The sequence below is a fragment of the Schistocerca gregaria genome, chromosome 11 (assembly GCF_023897955.1).
Source record: "Schistocerca gregaria isolate iqSchGreg1 chromosome 11, iqSchGreg1.2, whole genome shotgun sequence".
Classification (NCBI taxonomy): domain Eukaryota; kingdom Metazoa; phylum Arthropoda; class Insecta; order Orthoptera; family Acrididae; genus Schistocerca; species Schistocerca gregaria.
In genome coordinates, this window is record NC_064930.1 from 140,877,771 (window position 1) to 140,895,934 (window position 18,164).

An 18,164-nucleotide genomic window follows, 5' to 3' on the forward strand; every position below is an offset into this window, starting at 1 on the left:
AGTATAATGACTTTTATGGAGACTTGAAATCTACTCTGTAGGAATCAGCACGCATTTTGAAAAAGACGGTCGTGTGAAACCCAGCTCGCGCTATTTGTCCACGAGACTCAGAGGGCCATAGACACGGGTTCCCAGGTAGATGCTGTGTTTCTCGACTTCCGCAAGGCATTCGATACAATTCCCCACAGTCGTTTAATGAACAAAGTAAGAGCATATAGACTATCAGACCAAGTGTGTGATTGGATTGAGGAGTTCCTAGATAACAGAACGCAGCATGTCATTCTCAATGGAGAGAAGTCTTCCGAAGTAAGAGTGATTTCAGGTGTGCCACAGGGGAGTGTCGTAGGACCGTTGCTATTCATAATATACATAAATGACTTTGTGGATGACATTGGAAGTTCACTGAGGCTTTTTGCAGATGATGCTGTGGTATATCGAGAGGTTGTAACAACGCAAATTTGTACTGAAATGCAGGAGGATCTGCAGTGAATTGACGCACGGTGCAGGGAATGGCAATTGAATCTCAATGTGGATAAGTGTAATGTGCTGTGAATACATAGAAAGATAGATCCCTTATCATTTAGCTACAATATAGCAGGTCAGCAACTGGAAGCAGTTAATTCCATAAATTATCTCGGAGTAGGTATATTAGGAGTGATTTAAAATGGACCGACCATATAAAGTTAATTGTTGGGAAACCAGATGTCAGACTGAGATTCATTGGAAGAATCCTAAAGAAATGCAATCTGAAAACAATGGAAGTAGGTTACAGTATGCTTGTATGCCCACTGCTCGAATGCTACTCAGCAGTGTGGGATCCGTACCAGATAGGGTCAATAGAAGAGATAGAGAAGATCCAACGGAGAGCAGCACACTTCGTTACAGGATCATTTAGTAATCGCGAAAGCATTACGGAGATGATAGATAAACTCCAGTGGAAGACTCTGCAGGAGAGACGCTCGGTAGCTCGGTACGGGTTTTTGTCGAAGTTTCGAGTACATACCTTCACCGAAGAGTCGAGCAGTATATTCCTCCCTCCTACGTATATCTTGCAAAGAGACCGTGAGGATAAAATCAGAGAGATTAGAGCCCCCACAGAGGCATACTGACAACCTTTCTTTCCACAAACAATACGAGACTGGAATAGAAGGGAGAACCGATGGAGGTACTCGAGGTACCCTCCGCCACACACCGTCAGGCGGCTTGCGGAGTATGTGTAGATGTAGAGGAAATGTTGCTATGCTCTCGAGTTGCCGGGTGACACGATCTCGAGTCAACTACCTTCGCGACTGGGAAACGTACCTATTCTCTTCAGTCGGCAACCTCTGTGACTCGGGAATCGTGCTTGCGACCATCGTGACTGGAGAGGTGTGTCTGTGCTATCGAGTTGCCAACGTTTACCTTGAATCTGACTGACTCGAGTGTCTTGTTTCCTCCCGCAGTGACGTGTTTGCCGTCCGAGTTCAAGTGCCAGGACCAGTCGCGGTGCATCGACCAGTCGCTGCGGTGCGACGGCCGCTACGACTGCCCGGACGGGAGCGACGAGGGAGACCTCTGCAGTATGTACCAGAGCCGTATGGTGCTGTCTGCCAGTCACAGTAGATGTGTAGCTATTCGCTGTATCGGAGCCTGACTGAGACGGGAGATTCAGTAGCGGGTGGAGACCTAGGTAACTGTGATTGTGGTTGCACGCCACCAGCTCTGTTTACTGACCACTGCTTCTGACGGTAGGAGACTGTGCGGCCTGGTCCTCTCCGAGTTTATTCGTTGCTACAGGGTTTGGAGGTAATTGCAGGGAGATGAATTTATGTGAAGCAGTATGACACATTTATAAAAAAAACTCAAATAAGATGCCTTTGTTATTGTAGGTGAACTATGTAATAAATAGATGCACTGGCTCACATATTGTAATGTGCAATTTGCTATCTTGCGTGCCGACAGGGCCAGCTTAAGATCCGAGTGGCACAACTGAAAGGTACACCAGAGTTGACACAGCTGTGCTTTCTCTACAGGACATATCAGAGTAGCAAAACCGGTGCAGGTGAAGGCGTACGAGGAAAAAGGGTACGAGGGTGCGCCGTGCCAACCGATATGTAACTACTGTGGAAAAATCTTCTCGAACTGGCCCAGTGCGCCCAACCCAGAATGAAACCACGTGGCAGATTGACGACTGTGGCGTGGTACGCTGGCCGACCTTAGTATGGCCTGTGAAAGGTTACCCGTGCTCATTTAGGAAAATGCTGGGACAGATTCCAAATTCTGCTTCAGAGGAAGCAATGTGCAAACAGTTAATATATGAATTGATAACCCAAACAAAATTTACACAGTTTACAGACATATGAGATGCACGAGTTTACCGTGACGACTGTGGTGTCGGGGAGGGATTCTGGCCGTAGAATTAAATGATAAAATAAAATATGCCCAATCGTAAAAAAGTTGTTCCCGTACTAGATGCAGTAACTGCTAGGAAAAGAAAGAAAGACTAAATCAGCAGATGTGACAGTGACAACGTAGCCAATTTCCAAATATATGTGGAGACAGACTTTTGGAAAATGAAACAATATGCTAATCTGAAAACTACTTTTGGTAACAGTTGGGAAAGATGGAGTAGGATAATAAAGGGTGAAAGAAAGATAACCTAGTTTTTGTGGAGTAATATTAAAACTTTTCATTAAGAGCAAACTCTAATTTTCATATTTCTCAAGAATCGTATACTGAAAAGAATCTAAGGCAGAAAGTTTTGTACCACAGCTTCTCCTGTTTCTCTCTCTCAATTTTCTGATTTTTGTAAATTGTCTATTTGCTCTTTAATTTCAATTTATTGTGTAAACATTTAAGAAAACCGTAACTGAAAGATTTAGTTAAATAGTGCATAGTGGAGCAATTTTTTGATTGTAAGTCACTGGTTTAAAGCCCAAAGTAAAAGATTTTTTTGTACTTTTATTGAAATTTTAAATTTAATGACAAATAGAAATGTTAAATTAACATATACTGAATCAGAGTTTTTAAAATATTCTTATTATTTTTAATTACTGATAATATGAAAGTGATCATAACATGCAAAATTCCGTATTGTTGAATGCAAAAAGTCATATTCATGACTAATACCGTTGAGTCACTGTAAATTAAAAAAATGTTTTCTTTTTGATGTTTTGTGTTGTTGCAGCAAATTGTAATTGATTAGGAACACTAGTGTTTTCATAGAATTAAGAAATAGAATAAAAACATGTTATTTTTATTAAAAATTATGATTCAGTGTTTGTTACTTCATACTTCTATTTGTTATTATATATGGAGTTTATTTTTGAGACTTGTGTCATACTGCTTTAGGAAATTTATGTCCAGGCACTGAGCTTCACGTCCCAGAAAATCGAAGATGGCCAGTCGTAAGGCTCCTGTGGCCAGTAAGAAGAGTGCTGATCTGCCAAGGGTACAATAAGGGCAAGGAGGAGGTTGGGGAAAAGAGAGAGAGAAAGTATGTGTTGTGGGAGAGGACAGTAGCTTATGGATCAATAGAAAATAGCTGCACTGTTTTTATATTTTCCAACTGCACTGAACCAACTATTTGTCGATTAGCGTATCACATATTTCACTCCCATCTCAGTCAGAACTTCACCAATACTTCACAACCCCATGTTACTGGGTCATTGTAGTTGGACTTGTGCACAATGCACAATACTAATTTATCTATAGTAGTAGTGTGACACAAACATGTTCGAAACTTACTGACGGGCTAAAATCGAAAGGGTTGGCAGAACGAATAGGTAGCTCACAGGAAATGTTTGAAATATTGCATGTTAAATGTTTGATTAAATTCGAAGTCAGGAACATAAGCACAATAAGACAAAGCAATTTATATACAGCGTGGGCAAAATAGAATTGACCCAGTATAAGATATCATACACCTAAGTATAGGCAAACCAGTTTACACCATCTGCATCCAGTGTGAACAATATAAACTGAGTTCCTATCTTTAGGTGCATGAAATATTTTATTGGGCCAATTTTCTTTTGGCCACCCTGTATAAATTGGGTATGTTCCTGCATTCTGTAATTCTGATATAGTTAATGATTATGATGTTCAAGCTACAAATTATCATGACTGGATACTTGTCGTAACTTTATTTTTTTTTACTTGACGACGGTCTCCAATTTGACTGAAACCAGTAGTTTTGATACAGTGTCACAGGTCTATATTTGTTATCTCAGAATCTCGATTTGGTCTGCTGAGAATGCAGTTCACAATTTGTACACATTTTGAGAGTCATTGTGCAGCAACAAACTGCATTATCCACTAAGGGGAAGATATGAAACTTGAGCTCAATATTCTTCTCACTGTCAACAGCATTGACTAAGTGGCTAAGTGGACAAATAGCAGGGAAGTCAAAAGTGAGGCCAATAAGATACATTCATGCATGGTAACACAATGCAAACTTTTACTATGCCTGTAATTACTTTATTATTGACGTGGCATTTGATCCGTAATTCTTTATGCATTCCTTCCACTGCATTAACTCAGAAACATATGGTTGTAAGCTGATCTACACTGGGCATTGCTGTTTTACATTGCTATTTTCATTGTACTGGAAATCAGTGAGTATTGTGCTGCTGGAGTAGCGTAGTGTTTAGACATACTTACTGCGGTAAAACTCTTGTATTTTGAAGTTTGACTAGCTTTCCACCTTGGCATACTGATAGTGAGGAAGAATTCTCCCACAGTTTAAAAACTTCGCTTGATTGTTTCATCTGCAATTTGTACTTTCTTGTTGATGTAATGTATTTGTGTGACCTTGAGTGTTGTCATTAGTAATCTACCTTTTTTTCCCAGCAGCAGACAGCTCATTTATTTACAGCGTGAAGATTGTCGCCAGTATTCCGGCGTTGTAGAAATATTTAGGCTTAATTACTTATCTGCCTTAGAGTCTTCGAAGGTGTGTTCTATTTTTCTTATGTACTTCCTTTTCTTGTTTTTGAGATAAGTAATAAGCGAGTTGGAATGAGAGATGTGTTATGTTCCACGATTGTCAAAGTGAACCATGTTTCTATTGATACTATTTACTTTAAAAGAAATATAAATTACAAGTCAAGTTTTTTTTTTGAAGCCACGAAAGCTTATAAACTTAAATAGCTTTAAAATAAGAAATAATTACCCAGTAAATTTGAATCCATTAAATAATCTATTTGTGGGACTTTTATCATCCCCCCAATTAAAAAACATGGGATCAACTAAATAATGTAATCCAATAACTGTCAAACTGTTAAAATAATATTACAGTCTGATGTAACAAGTAATTTTGCTTTAGGCAGAGGGTCAATTAATCTAACACAGCTATGGCATAATAATTTTTAATAGCTTTTTTTCAACTGAAGCAAGAAACTGTATTTTACCATTTGCATTTTGAAAGATTAATAGTGAATAATTTTTATTAACAGCTCACTGAAGTTGGTTATTCAGCCGTCATTAATTTGATAAGCTTGTTATGTAAAAATATAAGGCGCATATGTCATCACTTGCAAGGTGTCTTGTTGCTGCTGTGAAAGAGTTTGAGCATTGTTTTGTTTTTGTTGTACACACAATTTTGGATCCCATTTGTCAGCTGTTACCAACACTTGAAAAAGGTAATGTCTTTTTTATGTTTTATTTTGCTTTTTGGCTTATAGTCAGCTGATGAGCTCTCCATCGTTCTTTGTTTTTGTTTTTGGACGATGACTCATCGGTACTAAAAAAATACATAAAAAAAAATAACACACTTAGTGGCAGCATGGTTTGCAGAATGATAACATTTAACAGTGAATAAGGTTGATAGGTGACTAATAAGTTAATAGTTCATAATTCAGACTAATACAAGAGACCTCCCAGTCCTTCATCTGCAATTAACTTTGTTTGCGCATACCAGTAGGTGGAAGTGTAATGAACCTATAACTTTTTTTCATCTGTTGACATGCTGTGAAGCACTTGAGTTTTGCCAGTTTCATAGCCTGCTGCTTGGAGTTTTGACTGGATGGGCATGCCTTAGCTGCTAGCTAATATTTGCACTGCATGTATTCCTGCAAGTACCGGCAGAACCGATACCTACCATTTCCCAACTCCTCAATAACCGTTCCGTTCCTTTACCAAAGTGCATCATTGTTTTTGCCTGCGGACCACATCAGCAGATTAGAGGGCACCGTTAGCATTACGTCAGTTCGAATGTGCCGTGTAAGGCACATTCAGTACAGTTCTGCACTGTCACCTGATAAACAGAATATTAGCATACGGAGTGTCAGACCAGCTTTGTAACTGAACTGGACAGCTCCTGGAATACCGCACATCATTATTAATGTAGGGAAAGCTTCAGGCATGAAAGTAACTTGTGGGCACATCCCAACAGAGCGTTACAGGACCATTACCTTTCGCAGTATATATACAGGGCTGTTCGGAAAGGAGAAACAGATTTCAAACATTTATTGCCTCTGAACTACAAAAGATAGAAACACAATTACGATGTTCCTGGAAAAAGAAACGTTCAAATTTTTATGCATTCAATGTGAGCCCCACGTGTTACACGACAAATATCAACACGGTGGCTCATTTCCTGCCACACACAAAGTAGCTGGTCTCTCATTATCGAACTCACAGATTCGACAATGTGATGTAACAGACTTTTGAGAGTGTCAGACACAGTAGGCATAAAAATGCAGTTTTTTATGTAACACCACAGATAAAAGTCACAAGTTGTGAGGTCTGGAGACCTTGGAGGCCACCAGTGATGAAGTTCATCTGCTGCAGCTCCTCTTTCAGTCCAACATCCCAGACCTCACACCTTGGGACTTTTATTGTGGGGTTACATAAAAGACTGCATTTTTATGCCACCTGTGCCTGACGCTCTCGAAAGTCTGCTACATCACGTTGTCGAATCTGTGAGTTCGAAATGAGAGACCATCTGCTTCGTGTATGGCAGGAAATGGGCCACCGTGTTGATATTTGTCGTGTAACATGTGGGGGCTCACATTGAATGCATAAAAATTTGAACTTTTCTCATACCAGGAACGTTGGAATTGTGTTTCTACTTTTTTTTAATTTGGGAACAATAAATGTTCAAAATCTGTTACTTCTTTTTAAATGATGATGATGACGATGTCCCATACTCCTTGACAGAGCGTAGGGGAAGATGAGAGAGACCCGAACTGCTGTACTAGGTGGCTGTACTAGGCTGTACTAGGTGGTTTGCCATTGCCTTCATCTGACTGTAATGAATGATGGTGATGATGATGACACAACAACACCCATTCATTTCGAGGCTGGTGAAAATCCCTGACCCCACCGGGAATCGAACCCGGGACCCCGTGTTCGGGAAGCGAGAACGTTACCGGGAGACCGTGAGCTGCAGACTCTTTCTAAATAGCCCTGTATATAAATGAACTAGCGGATAACACCAGAAGCATTGTATGTCTTTTTGCTGAATATGCTGTCATATACAGAGAAGTCACAACACTAGAAATGGTAGCAAAATATGGGAAGATCTGCAGAGGATTAATGATTGGTGCAGGTATTTGCTGGTGACCTTCAACATAAGTAAATAACATACTGCTCATAAATAGACAGTAGGACCAGTCAGTGTATCATTACAGAAATGCCGAACAATCGCTAAAAGCAGCCACATCCATTAAATATCTGAGAATACTCACAGGGAACTATTCAAAGTGAAACAAACACTTAAAACTGATTGCGCATAAGGCAGATACCGTACAGACTCGTCAGAAGTCTCTTCAGGGAGGGTATTCTCACTTTTCGTTTTTGTACACCATCTATTCGTGACTCATTTAGTAATTAGTTTTAACAATAACACAGTTTCAGTCACATACATCATCCAAGCGTGACTGAACCTGAGGAATTGTTACTGTAGAAATTTTGTGATGTAGTTGCAAACCGCAGCAAATTACCTGCAGTTAGATTTAAACAAATAATTAGTCTGAAGTGCAGAATTTTGGGACAGTAAAAATTAACTGTGGAGGTTTTTTAACTAAGCTGTGGACACCGTCACAATTACCGTGAAGCTGTTTTGTGCCGAGGTAAAACAATGATTTCAGTTCCTTCCTTGCTCTTTCCAAAAACCGGTCATGTGTTCAGTGCCTCAGACTGCTAACGGACACTGCTGCCATTGGGAAGAAGTGGTTGTGTGCGATCTGCTGAGAGACAAGATTTCTGTATTCCAGATCTAATTCCCATTTAATATCTCTTTGGCCATTCATAAAAAAATATTGGTAAAAATTGAAATAACTGAAACTTAAAAGAAGTTGCAGAGAGATCGTAAATTCTTTGCTGACAATTTAAATCCTTTGACCTATTATTCAATGAAAACTCATTAAATAACTATGCAGTCTTTGCATAGGATTGAGAACAAAACTTCATTTGCCTGGAGTTAAGCCAGCTTGAGAACTGAGGAGATGCAGGTAGAAAGAAATAAAAATAATCTACACCTCACATCACATTCCTTTTATTTTCTATCAGCTGTTTATCTGCCCTTTCATTCTCAATAGTTTACCCTGTCTGACTTTTCTTCTGTTTCACACTAATCAAATGTTGCTGTTTTACCACTCTTTAAATGCATGAACTCCCAGACCACCTGAATGTGTGCCTGGTTAATGGCTAACTTTGGCATCTGGTCAGTTCTCTTCAGCTTGTTTCTCCACGTTAGAGGATGAGAATTAAACTTTCCTGTTAAAAGTAAATTATCACAAAAAGTTAAATTTAGCTTATTTCTCACACACACTGTCAGTAAGTTCAGAAAAGTTTCAGTCTTGCTTATTGGAAGAAGATGAAGCTCTTCAAAAAGCAGTGAACAGTCCCATAAAAGTGATCTAGGATTTTTCTGTTTGGCCACTACCCTAAGAAACTTTCACCATAACAAAAAACAGAAAAATGCTATTTATTTTAATAATGGCATTACTATTAAGGATGGTTGCTGTTTTTTGCCATTTGTAAGAATAAATCTTTTCATTATTACACAGCTGTGGACACATGATTTTCAATAAAGTAGCATCTTCCCCTTTGCCCCCCCCCCCTCCCCCCCTGCACACACACACACACACACACACACACAAACACACACACACACACACACTTGTTGACTCCCATTTCTTTTGGCTGGCTCTTGTGCATTTGATGGACAAGACACATTCATATCTCCTCCATGTAAGAAGTGAGCAGATAGCACTATTCCTCCATGGCATCAGTGTCCATATTTTCCTCGTTTGAGCTCAATGACAAATCACACTGTGTGGAACCAGTAAGAACATCACAGAGATGCAGTGTTTTGGACATCTCAATTTTCCAGTTCTCATGGCTCAGTCGAAGAAGATTTAAGAAATTTGCCAGGAGAGAATATCTGTTCTAAATTATTAAAAAAAAACATCAGATGTAACAGTTTGTACCTTCTCTACAGTGTTATTGCATTAAGCATCAGCTCTTTACAGAGGTGACATTCTTTTGGCGAGCCAACTGTTGGTCGTAATCAACTTTGAAAGCAGCTGCTAAATGAACCTGTTTGTTGAGCTAGCAGTTCACTTAACCGAAAAATTACAATGAACCGAATTTAAAACAACCACCTACCATCAGAATAGTGTAGGCACATGCTTTCAGTGTATTGGAGTGGAACACGTGGAAACTTATTAATAGATTATAATCAGCCAATGATGGTAATATACCGCTGACATACAGGTACCTGAAGACGGTCATATGGAGTGAAACTGGCAGTAAATAAAGTTGTTCAGTTCGGCAACTGAAAGTGTTAGTCACAGTGCAACCGTGCAGCAGATCACTGCTGTGGAGCATTGTTTATCAAAAATGTTCCAAACTTATTGAGTGGGCACAGCATGAAACGTAGAAACACTAGATTCAGTAGGTGACAAACAGTCTACAGACAAACTGTATCAGGAGGAGCAGCAGCATAATGGTCCACTTGCAGTGGCATCCAGGAATAATTAAGTTGAAGGGAAAAAGAGCAGTCGAAGGGAAAATTTGTCATCAAGCCGGTTTAGTAAGCGATGACCGGAGAAAAGAAAGGACACTGTCTTCCATAAAACTGCTCGGATGTGCAAGTGCTCATAATTCCGTGTGACCCCACAGTCTAGGTAAGGGTAATGCCATTTACGTTCTGTAAAACATGGTGCCTCTCCTAAGAGTCGCCAGGTGCGTTTTCTCTGTTTTTTTGGCAGGTATTTGCAATTCTGTTTTTGTAATGTGTAGCTGGGGCCAGCCCAAATAACTACTGCTCATCTAGTCTTTCATCTGAGACCGAGTGTTGACAGAAAGTGTCGGTTTATTTCGCACTAGGAGAAAAATTACGTGTAAAGTGGAATTTTACGGGCCCATCGGATTGAGCGGTCCCAGATTAGTGTTGTGTGATATTTGTTTTTTTGATAGGTATTAGCAGGGTAAGCAAAACACAAGGGGAAATATTCCAGCAGCAGTTACTGAGCAGTGGTCCACACTTGGTGATAGCGGTCAGAACGAGCCAGGACAGAGCTGTCGCTGCTGGTGTACTAGCTATTTTTTGTTTTACTGTTTCTTTTAAGGCATATCAATGAAACAAATACTGCACTAGACTAAATTGGGAGGATGACGACAGTTCGATCCATCCAGCCATCCCGATTAGGTTTTCAGTGATTTCCCTAAATCCCTCCAGGCAAATGCCGTGATAGATCCTTTGAAGGGCACGGCCGACTTCCTTCCCCGTCCTTCCCTAATCTGATGAGACAGATGAACTCGCTTTCTGGTCTCCTCCCCCAAACAACTGAACCGACCAACTAAATTGGGATCACATAGTCGAACGGGCAAGTAAAATTCGTTTTGCTCATCACGGGAAATAAAGTGACACTTTCTGTCTGTACTGGGAGTTGTGTGATAGACTTGATGGGAAGTATTTGTTAGGGCCGACTGCAACTTTACATTGCAAACCTAAATTGTAAGTATTTGCCGAAACGGGAGACAAGATGTGCCTGACAACCCGTAGGCGAGACACCCTGTATAAGGAAAGATTGTACAGTGGCTTCCTCGTATATAAATCACATGTGAAATGTCATTTGTTCGTGAGGAGATCATATTGTAAAGATACATCTATGAGAACATACCGGAATTCAGTAGTGGCAAGATTATGGGCTGTTGAGGCTGCATATTGTTCCCACAACTGTGTAATGAATGTGGAATTGGCACATTCAGGAGGCCTAAACTGAACAGCACTCACAATCTCAGTGATGCCGTGCGACTAGCGCCAGAGAGAGGAGTCACGTCATTCACTTGACAGTGCGGGATTGCACAGCCACGTCACACGGGTTCTTTCAGAAGTGTGCTCGTTTGTAACCGGACAGGTGTCCACACGGACAGTGCGATGTAATTCGGAGCGCCACGAACTGTCAGCACGGTGACCTTTCTCGCACCTCTCCTCGGTGTGGCAGCAGAGCGAGACATTCTGACAGAGGTGTGTTTGGTCGCAACACTCAGCACAGGAATGGCACCACATCCTGAGTTCAGACGGATCTCAGTACTGCCGAGAGTGTACGACTTACAGGGTGTACGAAAAAGTCCGCGAACACTTTCAATTATTTATCGCACAGGAACTAAACATTGTACAGATGTCGTACACATTGCATTTTGAAGAGAAACTCTGAAAGTTTTTCTTAGAAATATTTGATATGCGAACCACGAGTAACCCGGCAGACGTCAATACGGTAATGGAATTCTTGCCGTACCTGTCCCAGCGTGGCATTGTCGACTGTGGCAGTCACTTCCTGTATTCTTTCCCAGAACTCTGCTACATCGAGTGGTAGAGGCAGTACATACACCAGATGTTTAATGTGTCCCCACAGAAAAAAGTCACACAGAGTTATCGGGGAGGCCATTTCGTGAAACAGTTGTCCCCTTGTGTAGCACGGCTGATCCGTCGACGTGGCAGCCCCGTCTTCAGGTATCCACAAACTTCGTGATGAAAATGGGGTGGAGCCCCATCTTGCTGAAAGATGAACATGTCTGAGTAGGAATATCCAGTGACAGTCCTCTCGGCAAAGAAGAACTGCCCGTACAGTTTTCAACGTGGCGAGGCACGAAAAACATTTGCCTTTGGGGAATCACGATCAAATTCAATGCATTCGTGTGGATGCTCCGCACTCCAGATTCGACAGTTATGCCTGTTCACTTTCCCGTTCGTGTGAAAAGTGACGTCGTAGCTAAAAATTAAGTGATCCACAATGCCGTCCCCGTACGTATTCAGTTGTTGCAACTGCGAACAAAACTCAAAATGCTTGTTTTTGTCGCCATCATTGAGCTCTTGCTCTAGCTCCAACTTGAGTGGTTTCACAGACAGCTTCTGTCGCAGGACTTTCCACACTGTCGTTGGAGCCATTTCGAGTTCACGGGATGCAGAGCACACCAATTTCTTTGACTCCTTACAAGTGTGTCTCGTACGCGCTCCTCATTCACTTCACTCACATTGGGACATCCGCTTCTCTTTGCCAGGCACGAGCAATCTGTTGTAACGAATTTGCTGTGTCAGTGGTAAATGGCCTTCCTTGTTGGTAACTTATTAACATACTCGGTTCTAAACATTCGTTGAACAGCTGTAGCACACTTGTTTTTGCTGAGCTCCAACATGCAGAAAACTCACTCTGTATCTGAACTCACCATGTTTGCAACTGGAACTGACTATTGGCAAATGGTGATGTGCATGGAAAAAAAAACTTAAAGGGTTTCTCTTCACAATGATATATGTATGATATCGGTACAATGTTTTGTTCTTGTGGAATGAATAATTGAAAGTGTTCCTGGACTTCATGTGCACCTTGTATTTATCTGTGTACTGAGACTCTGAGGAGAAGAGATACTGCCAGACTGCCTTAGTCACAAATCATCGTACAGGCCTGGAATGTGGCGTGATGGTGTGGGGTGGTACACAACACAATCACATGTGCTTCACACAGCTGTTAATTTGGACAGCAGCTGTCACATTTCTGATGTGTTAGGGCTGGTGGCTGTGCCATAACTTCATGGCATTATCGTTCGACAAGATAACATGAGATCGCACGTTGCCCTGCTATCCTGAACTACATCACCCTAGGGTGGCCATCGTATTCACCAGAAGCATGCTGCCACTCGCAAGCCACTGTGCGGTTCGTGAAGTCTGGCGTAAGAGCTGAAGCAGCACGGAATGACGAACCCGTGTCTGTCTTAGGAGGCTGTTCTGTCTACTACACGGTCCACACACATTAATGTTAGCACCTGTCAAAATCCTGAATAACCACCTTCTGCAGTGCTGGATTGCAGGAAGAGTGTCACTGAGGTTCTGGAAGGTACTGAGACTCCATTACTGCGTTCATCTGCACTAGGTTTCTCGGCCGAGGACCCGTGGCGCGAGCAGTCCAATTGAGGTGGTCTCACAGATTCTTGGTTAGGTTTAAAGCTGGTGAGACTGAAAGTCAGAAGAGTACAGTAAACTGACCCCGGTGCCCTTCGAACGAGGCACGTACGCTGGGAGCGGTGACACGTCGCATTGACCTGCCGGTAGGTGCCGTCTTGCTGAGGAAAAACAAACCGCATGTGAGGGTGGGGACGGTCCCCAAGGATAGGTGCATACTCGTGTTGATTCATTATCTCTTGTAGGAAGATGAAGTCACCCAGAGAATGCCGTGAAAATATTCCCCAGCCCGGACCGTTCTGACAATTGTTGCACCTATGGTCATCTGTCAGATAGAGGATGCAATATGATTCGGTAGATATCCAGTTGTGGTACTGGCGTGCAAATTCCAGCCTTTGTTGCTGACAAACACAAACCATGCACCTGGTGCGTAGTCCTGAAAGTAGCAACAGCCACTCAACAGTCATTGCGGACACACTCAATATCCCCTCCGTTCATCTGGACAGTCAGTTGCTCATCAGTTGCATATGTCTTTGCCAGTACACACCTCCGCAGCTGCCGTTTGCCCATCGTGTGTGGCCCGTGACGTATCGCAGTTGCCTCGGCACTAGTTTTGGGTGCGCAATTTTGCCACGTGTGGCTTGCTTTAACTACAGCAGCACACTAACTTAGCAGTTTTGGAACTGCTTCCACGCACGGCTCGAAAGCCTACGATCGTGCCATTTTTGTGGTAGATAAGTCACTCAGTCCCCTCATTACGATGACGACAACACTGCGTCCCCTCGTCACACTGTACATACCCTCCAATGCCGTCTACGAGTGATTATCATGTGTCGATGTCGAGTGTAAGAGGTGGTCTCATTAAAGTGGCTGGACTTAGTATATGCCGCACCTTCTATACCCTCAGATTTTAAGTCTCCTTCCTGCCATACTTTGTACACAATAAGTATAATTTTGTCATTTTCTGAACTTGCTGGTGCCGAAATTTAAGTGTCCGGCAGTGTAGCTCAGTTTAAATCTGCAGAGGGGCAGAAACACTGTGCCATTGGAACTTCATTACAAACTGGTCACACAGCCGAGTACGTGGCGTCAGTGAGCTCAGACCCCCCCCCCCCCCCTCCCCCGCCGTGCCGGTTCGGTTCTGCCGCCCACCGCTCGCCACGCCGCTAGCCGCCCTGACTGCCTGTGGGACAGAGCTGCTGCTGGGAGGGTCGTGGGTGCCGGCCGCACCGCCCCCGCCGCCCTGCCACCCCGTGCCGCCCGTCAACTGGCAGTGCGTCACGACTCTGGGCTGCGTCGTCCACGTGTGCCACCGCACCTGCCTGCTGCCGCCCCCCACCTGCTGCAAACCGAACAGGTACACAGGTACGTAGCCCCCGCCCCTTTGCCAGAGGCCGGACACAGCACACGGACGGGGAGCTCCCCCACCTAGGTCACCTAGCCTCCCGCTCGGGCTCTGCCCGAAGACTAGGGATTGGACAGTGTCAGTGACTGCCCGTTTATGTTGTCGGAATAGGAGTCTGTTCGTGTGTTTAATCGGAGTTGGAGGCTGTGAGCTATTTTGACATACAGGACACAAAACAGTTTGTTTCAGAGCTGGAGGTTATGAAATTGTAATGTCATTTTCAGAGAGCACAAAATTATTATGTCAGACTCAGAGATTACAAAATGATACTTCTGAGTTACGAGATACAAAACTGCAGTAACTGAATTGGAAACTGCAAATTTGTAGTTTGCTAGTTGGAGGCAGCAAAATTGTAGTGTCAGAGTCAGAGGAAACAAAATTGCAGTGTCGGAGGAAGCAAAATTGTAACATTAAAGTTGGAAGAAGTGAAATTGCAGTTTCAGAGTTGGAGGATGTGGAATTGCAGTGTCAGAGACAGAGGAAGCGAAAATGAAGTGTGGGAGTCAGAGGAAACAGAATTGCGATATCAAATCAGAGAAAGCAAAATTGCAATGTCGGAGCTGGAGGAAACAAAATTACATTGTCAAAGTTGGAGGAAGCAAAATTGCAGTTTCAGTGTTGGAGACTGCAAAATTAAAATGTTGGAATAAGAGGCAAGGAAACTGTAATGTCAGAGGCAGTGAAATTGTAGTATTGGCGCTGTAGGCAGTGAATTTGTAATGTCAGTACTGGAGGAAGCAAAACTGTAATTATGGAGTTGGAGACTGCAAAACGGTAATGCCACACTTGGAAGCCGCTAAGTTGTAATGTCAGAATCAAACATTGCCAGATTGTTTTCTCAGAATCCAAGTATAGCAGATTGTTGAGTTGGAGGAAGTGAAATTGTATTGTCGGAGTTTAATATCAGAGAATCAAATTTGGTGATTCTCTGGTCTTGGCCCAATCATTATTTTGCTAGCATGTGCGGAGAACCAGTAGGTACTCAAAAACACGAGAACAACTCCAGAAACAAAGGAGGAAGATTGCTATCAGGTGTCAGCCTTAGTGCCATGTAAAGCAAGTAAGTCAACACTTCTGCTGTATAAGCTCCATAATACGTGTTGAATGTGACTGCACAATCCGGCATCACGACCTGACTATTGTGCAGTTTCCGATAAACAGTTTGGCTTGATGATCTTGTTCACATTTTTAAAACAAACTGATAGCCTCCAAAGATCTCTCCAATATCAGGAGATGAAATGTTAGGTTCAGAAGTGTGCCTTAGATCGTAATAGAAGAATTGCCAATGGTGTAAATACCTGCCTCAAAAGGCTGCTCTGTTAACATTTTTTTTAGAGAGCTTAAAATAGAATTACGGAAAATTTGTTGTAATGACATCTTTTTAAGCATCTGGAAATGTCATCCGCATCTTATAGCGTATGGTTTTTTGTGTCAGAATCTTTTGATCAACTTTCCTGCTATGCCATTTTCAATTTCTGGGGTTGTATTGTAGATAAAACAGTGTGTCACTCAGTATAAGATAAATGCGTCTTTGTAGGTTTTGTTTGTTTGTAAAACCTCTCTTGTAACTCTTTCCCTCTCTCTTCTTTCTTAATTTTGTTTCCTATAAGATGTCTCTGGACAACAAACTTATGTGGGAAATCTAGCAAATGGAACATTAATGTCCTCAAGAACGGACGCTGGCTTTTTCTGTTTGTGGTTTATACCTCTGTGGCCCTCCAGACTTACATGTGGATTTCTTTCTTTTCTGCTGTTCATATTGTGTTGCCATAATATCTTCTAAAATTGATTTTTTTTAAATTGTTCCAAAAAAATCAGTGGGTATCTTCAATCTCTGTGTTGTGTCCACAAATATTCTTGGAGTAGTTTTCCCCTTTTTCTTTTCCCGTCTCCACAGTGGAAAACATCCTTCTTATCACTTAAAGCATTTCACATAGTACTCAGTTGGTGACTATTAGTTTTCTTTTTCTGGCACTAATGAGTATTCAGTTTGTTTTCTTTGGGTGTCAAACAAGTGTACGCCTTCCCAGTATGTGTAGCTGTGGGGATTAATTTGTTTTAAAGAAGAGAAAATTCTCAACTGATCTGTATCTGCCATGCTGCCTGGTTATTTACAGGGTGTAATAGCTCTGCAGAAAGCAGAAATTCAATAACCTTTTTCTTTTTATTTGTCTCCAACTTATAAGGAATGTTGTACAATTGAAAAACCAATGTTTGGTAATGGAATTAAATTTAATATTATACTGTAACAGTTCTTTTTGTGTACAGTTCAAGTTTCATCCAGCAGTGTTACTCGGCACTGACACATTGCGGGAAAGTTACTTTTGCGCTTAAGTTTTGCACAGAAGTGTATTTACGAGTGACGTATGCAGTAGAATCTCCTCATTGTTAAGGAAGTGAAGGGCATCTAAAGAGCATTCACTTATTATAAATGTGGGATGCACCCTTAAACCAGTTTGTACTGCCCGACATTGTGGAAATTGTAAATATCTGTGTGTCGATGTGCTGTGTCTCGTAGCTGAACGTAACGTCCCCGGTCACTTGCCACTGTTGCCTCTGTGCTTGCCACTCTCCGGTGGTCGCCAGTGTGCGGAAATTGGTACGTCACACTGTATTGTCTTTTCTGAGTGCTCACCCGCATGCTTCGGTTGTGGTCGCACTTTTGTCATAAGCTTTTCCACACGCTTTACTCTTGTCTACTCGTGTACGTGTCCAGCCTGTCCTTTCTACTGCTGAGGTAAGTTGTACGTTCAGCCCTACTATGTTAAGATAGAATATATGTTTGTTTATAATAATATTACTGTGTTTATTGCTAGCTGTTTTCAGTGTCAAGCTTTGAATTTTTTTTGTTCTTGTCAATAGCTGTGCTATTTCTTTTGTTTTTTCTGGTGGCCGTGTTGTGGCTGTGTAAACTGCTGGAACGCACTTGCCGTCCAGAATTTTGAGTCGTATGCTGCCGTTAATGCTTAAAATGCTTCCCGTTATGGAGGTTACTTTATAAGCACACCGGACAAAAAACTAGTAACTGCTGTGAGACGTGACACTAATACCATGTAGTTTATCGTATTGACTTGACGACGGCTTCAATTTGATGAAGTAGAGGGTCGTAGAGTCTCTTCGGACATGGTGTATGTCACTGAAGCTTCTTATTGATGGTCAGACACTGTAGAATTACCAGACTGCGGGGATGTCTATTGCTATATTGCATCTTCTGTCCCAAATAGCCCCAGACATTTTCCACGAGGGTTAAGATCAGACGAGTCGAGGTGCAATAGTCGGTCAGACTGGGAACGTACGGTTGCGTCTCTGGGAACTTGCTGGTTGTCTCCTTGGAAGACAAGGTGTCCACAGTGTACTCATCAGTAAGATGTT

The 18,164-nt window shown here is 42.1% G+C and overlaps 1 protein-coding gene across 49 annotated transcripts in view; it reads left to right on the forward strand.

Moving 5' to 3' along the window:
• LOC126295245 (basement membrane-specific heparan sulfate proteoglycan core protein) overlaps nt 1-18,164 on the forward strand; it is a 1,297,357-nt gene that overhangs the window by 964,783 nt on the left and 314,410 nt on the right. For all 49 annotated transcript variants that reach the window (XM_049987617.1, XM_049987624.1, XM_049987622.1 and 46 more), the window contains one exon: nt 1,443-1,559. In XM_049987617.1, coding sequence (XP_049843574.1) covers nt 1,443-1,559 — 117 coding nt within the window. The remainder of the gene's footprint in view (nt 1-1,442; nt 1,560-18,164) is intronic.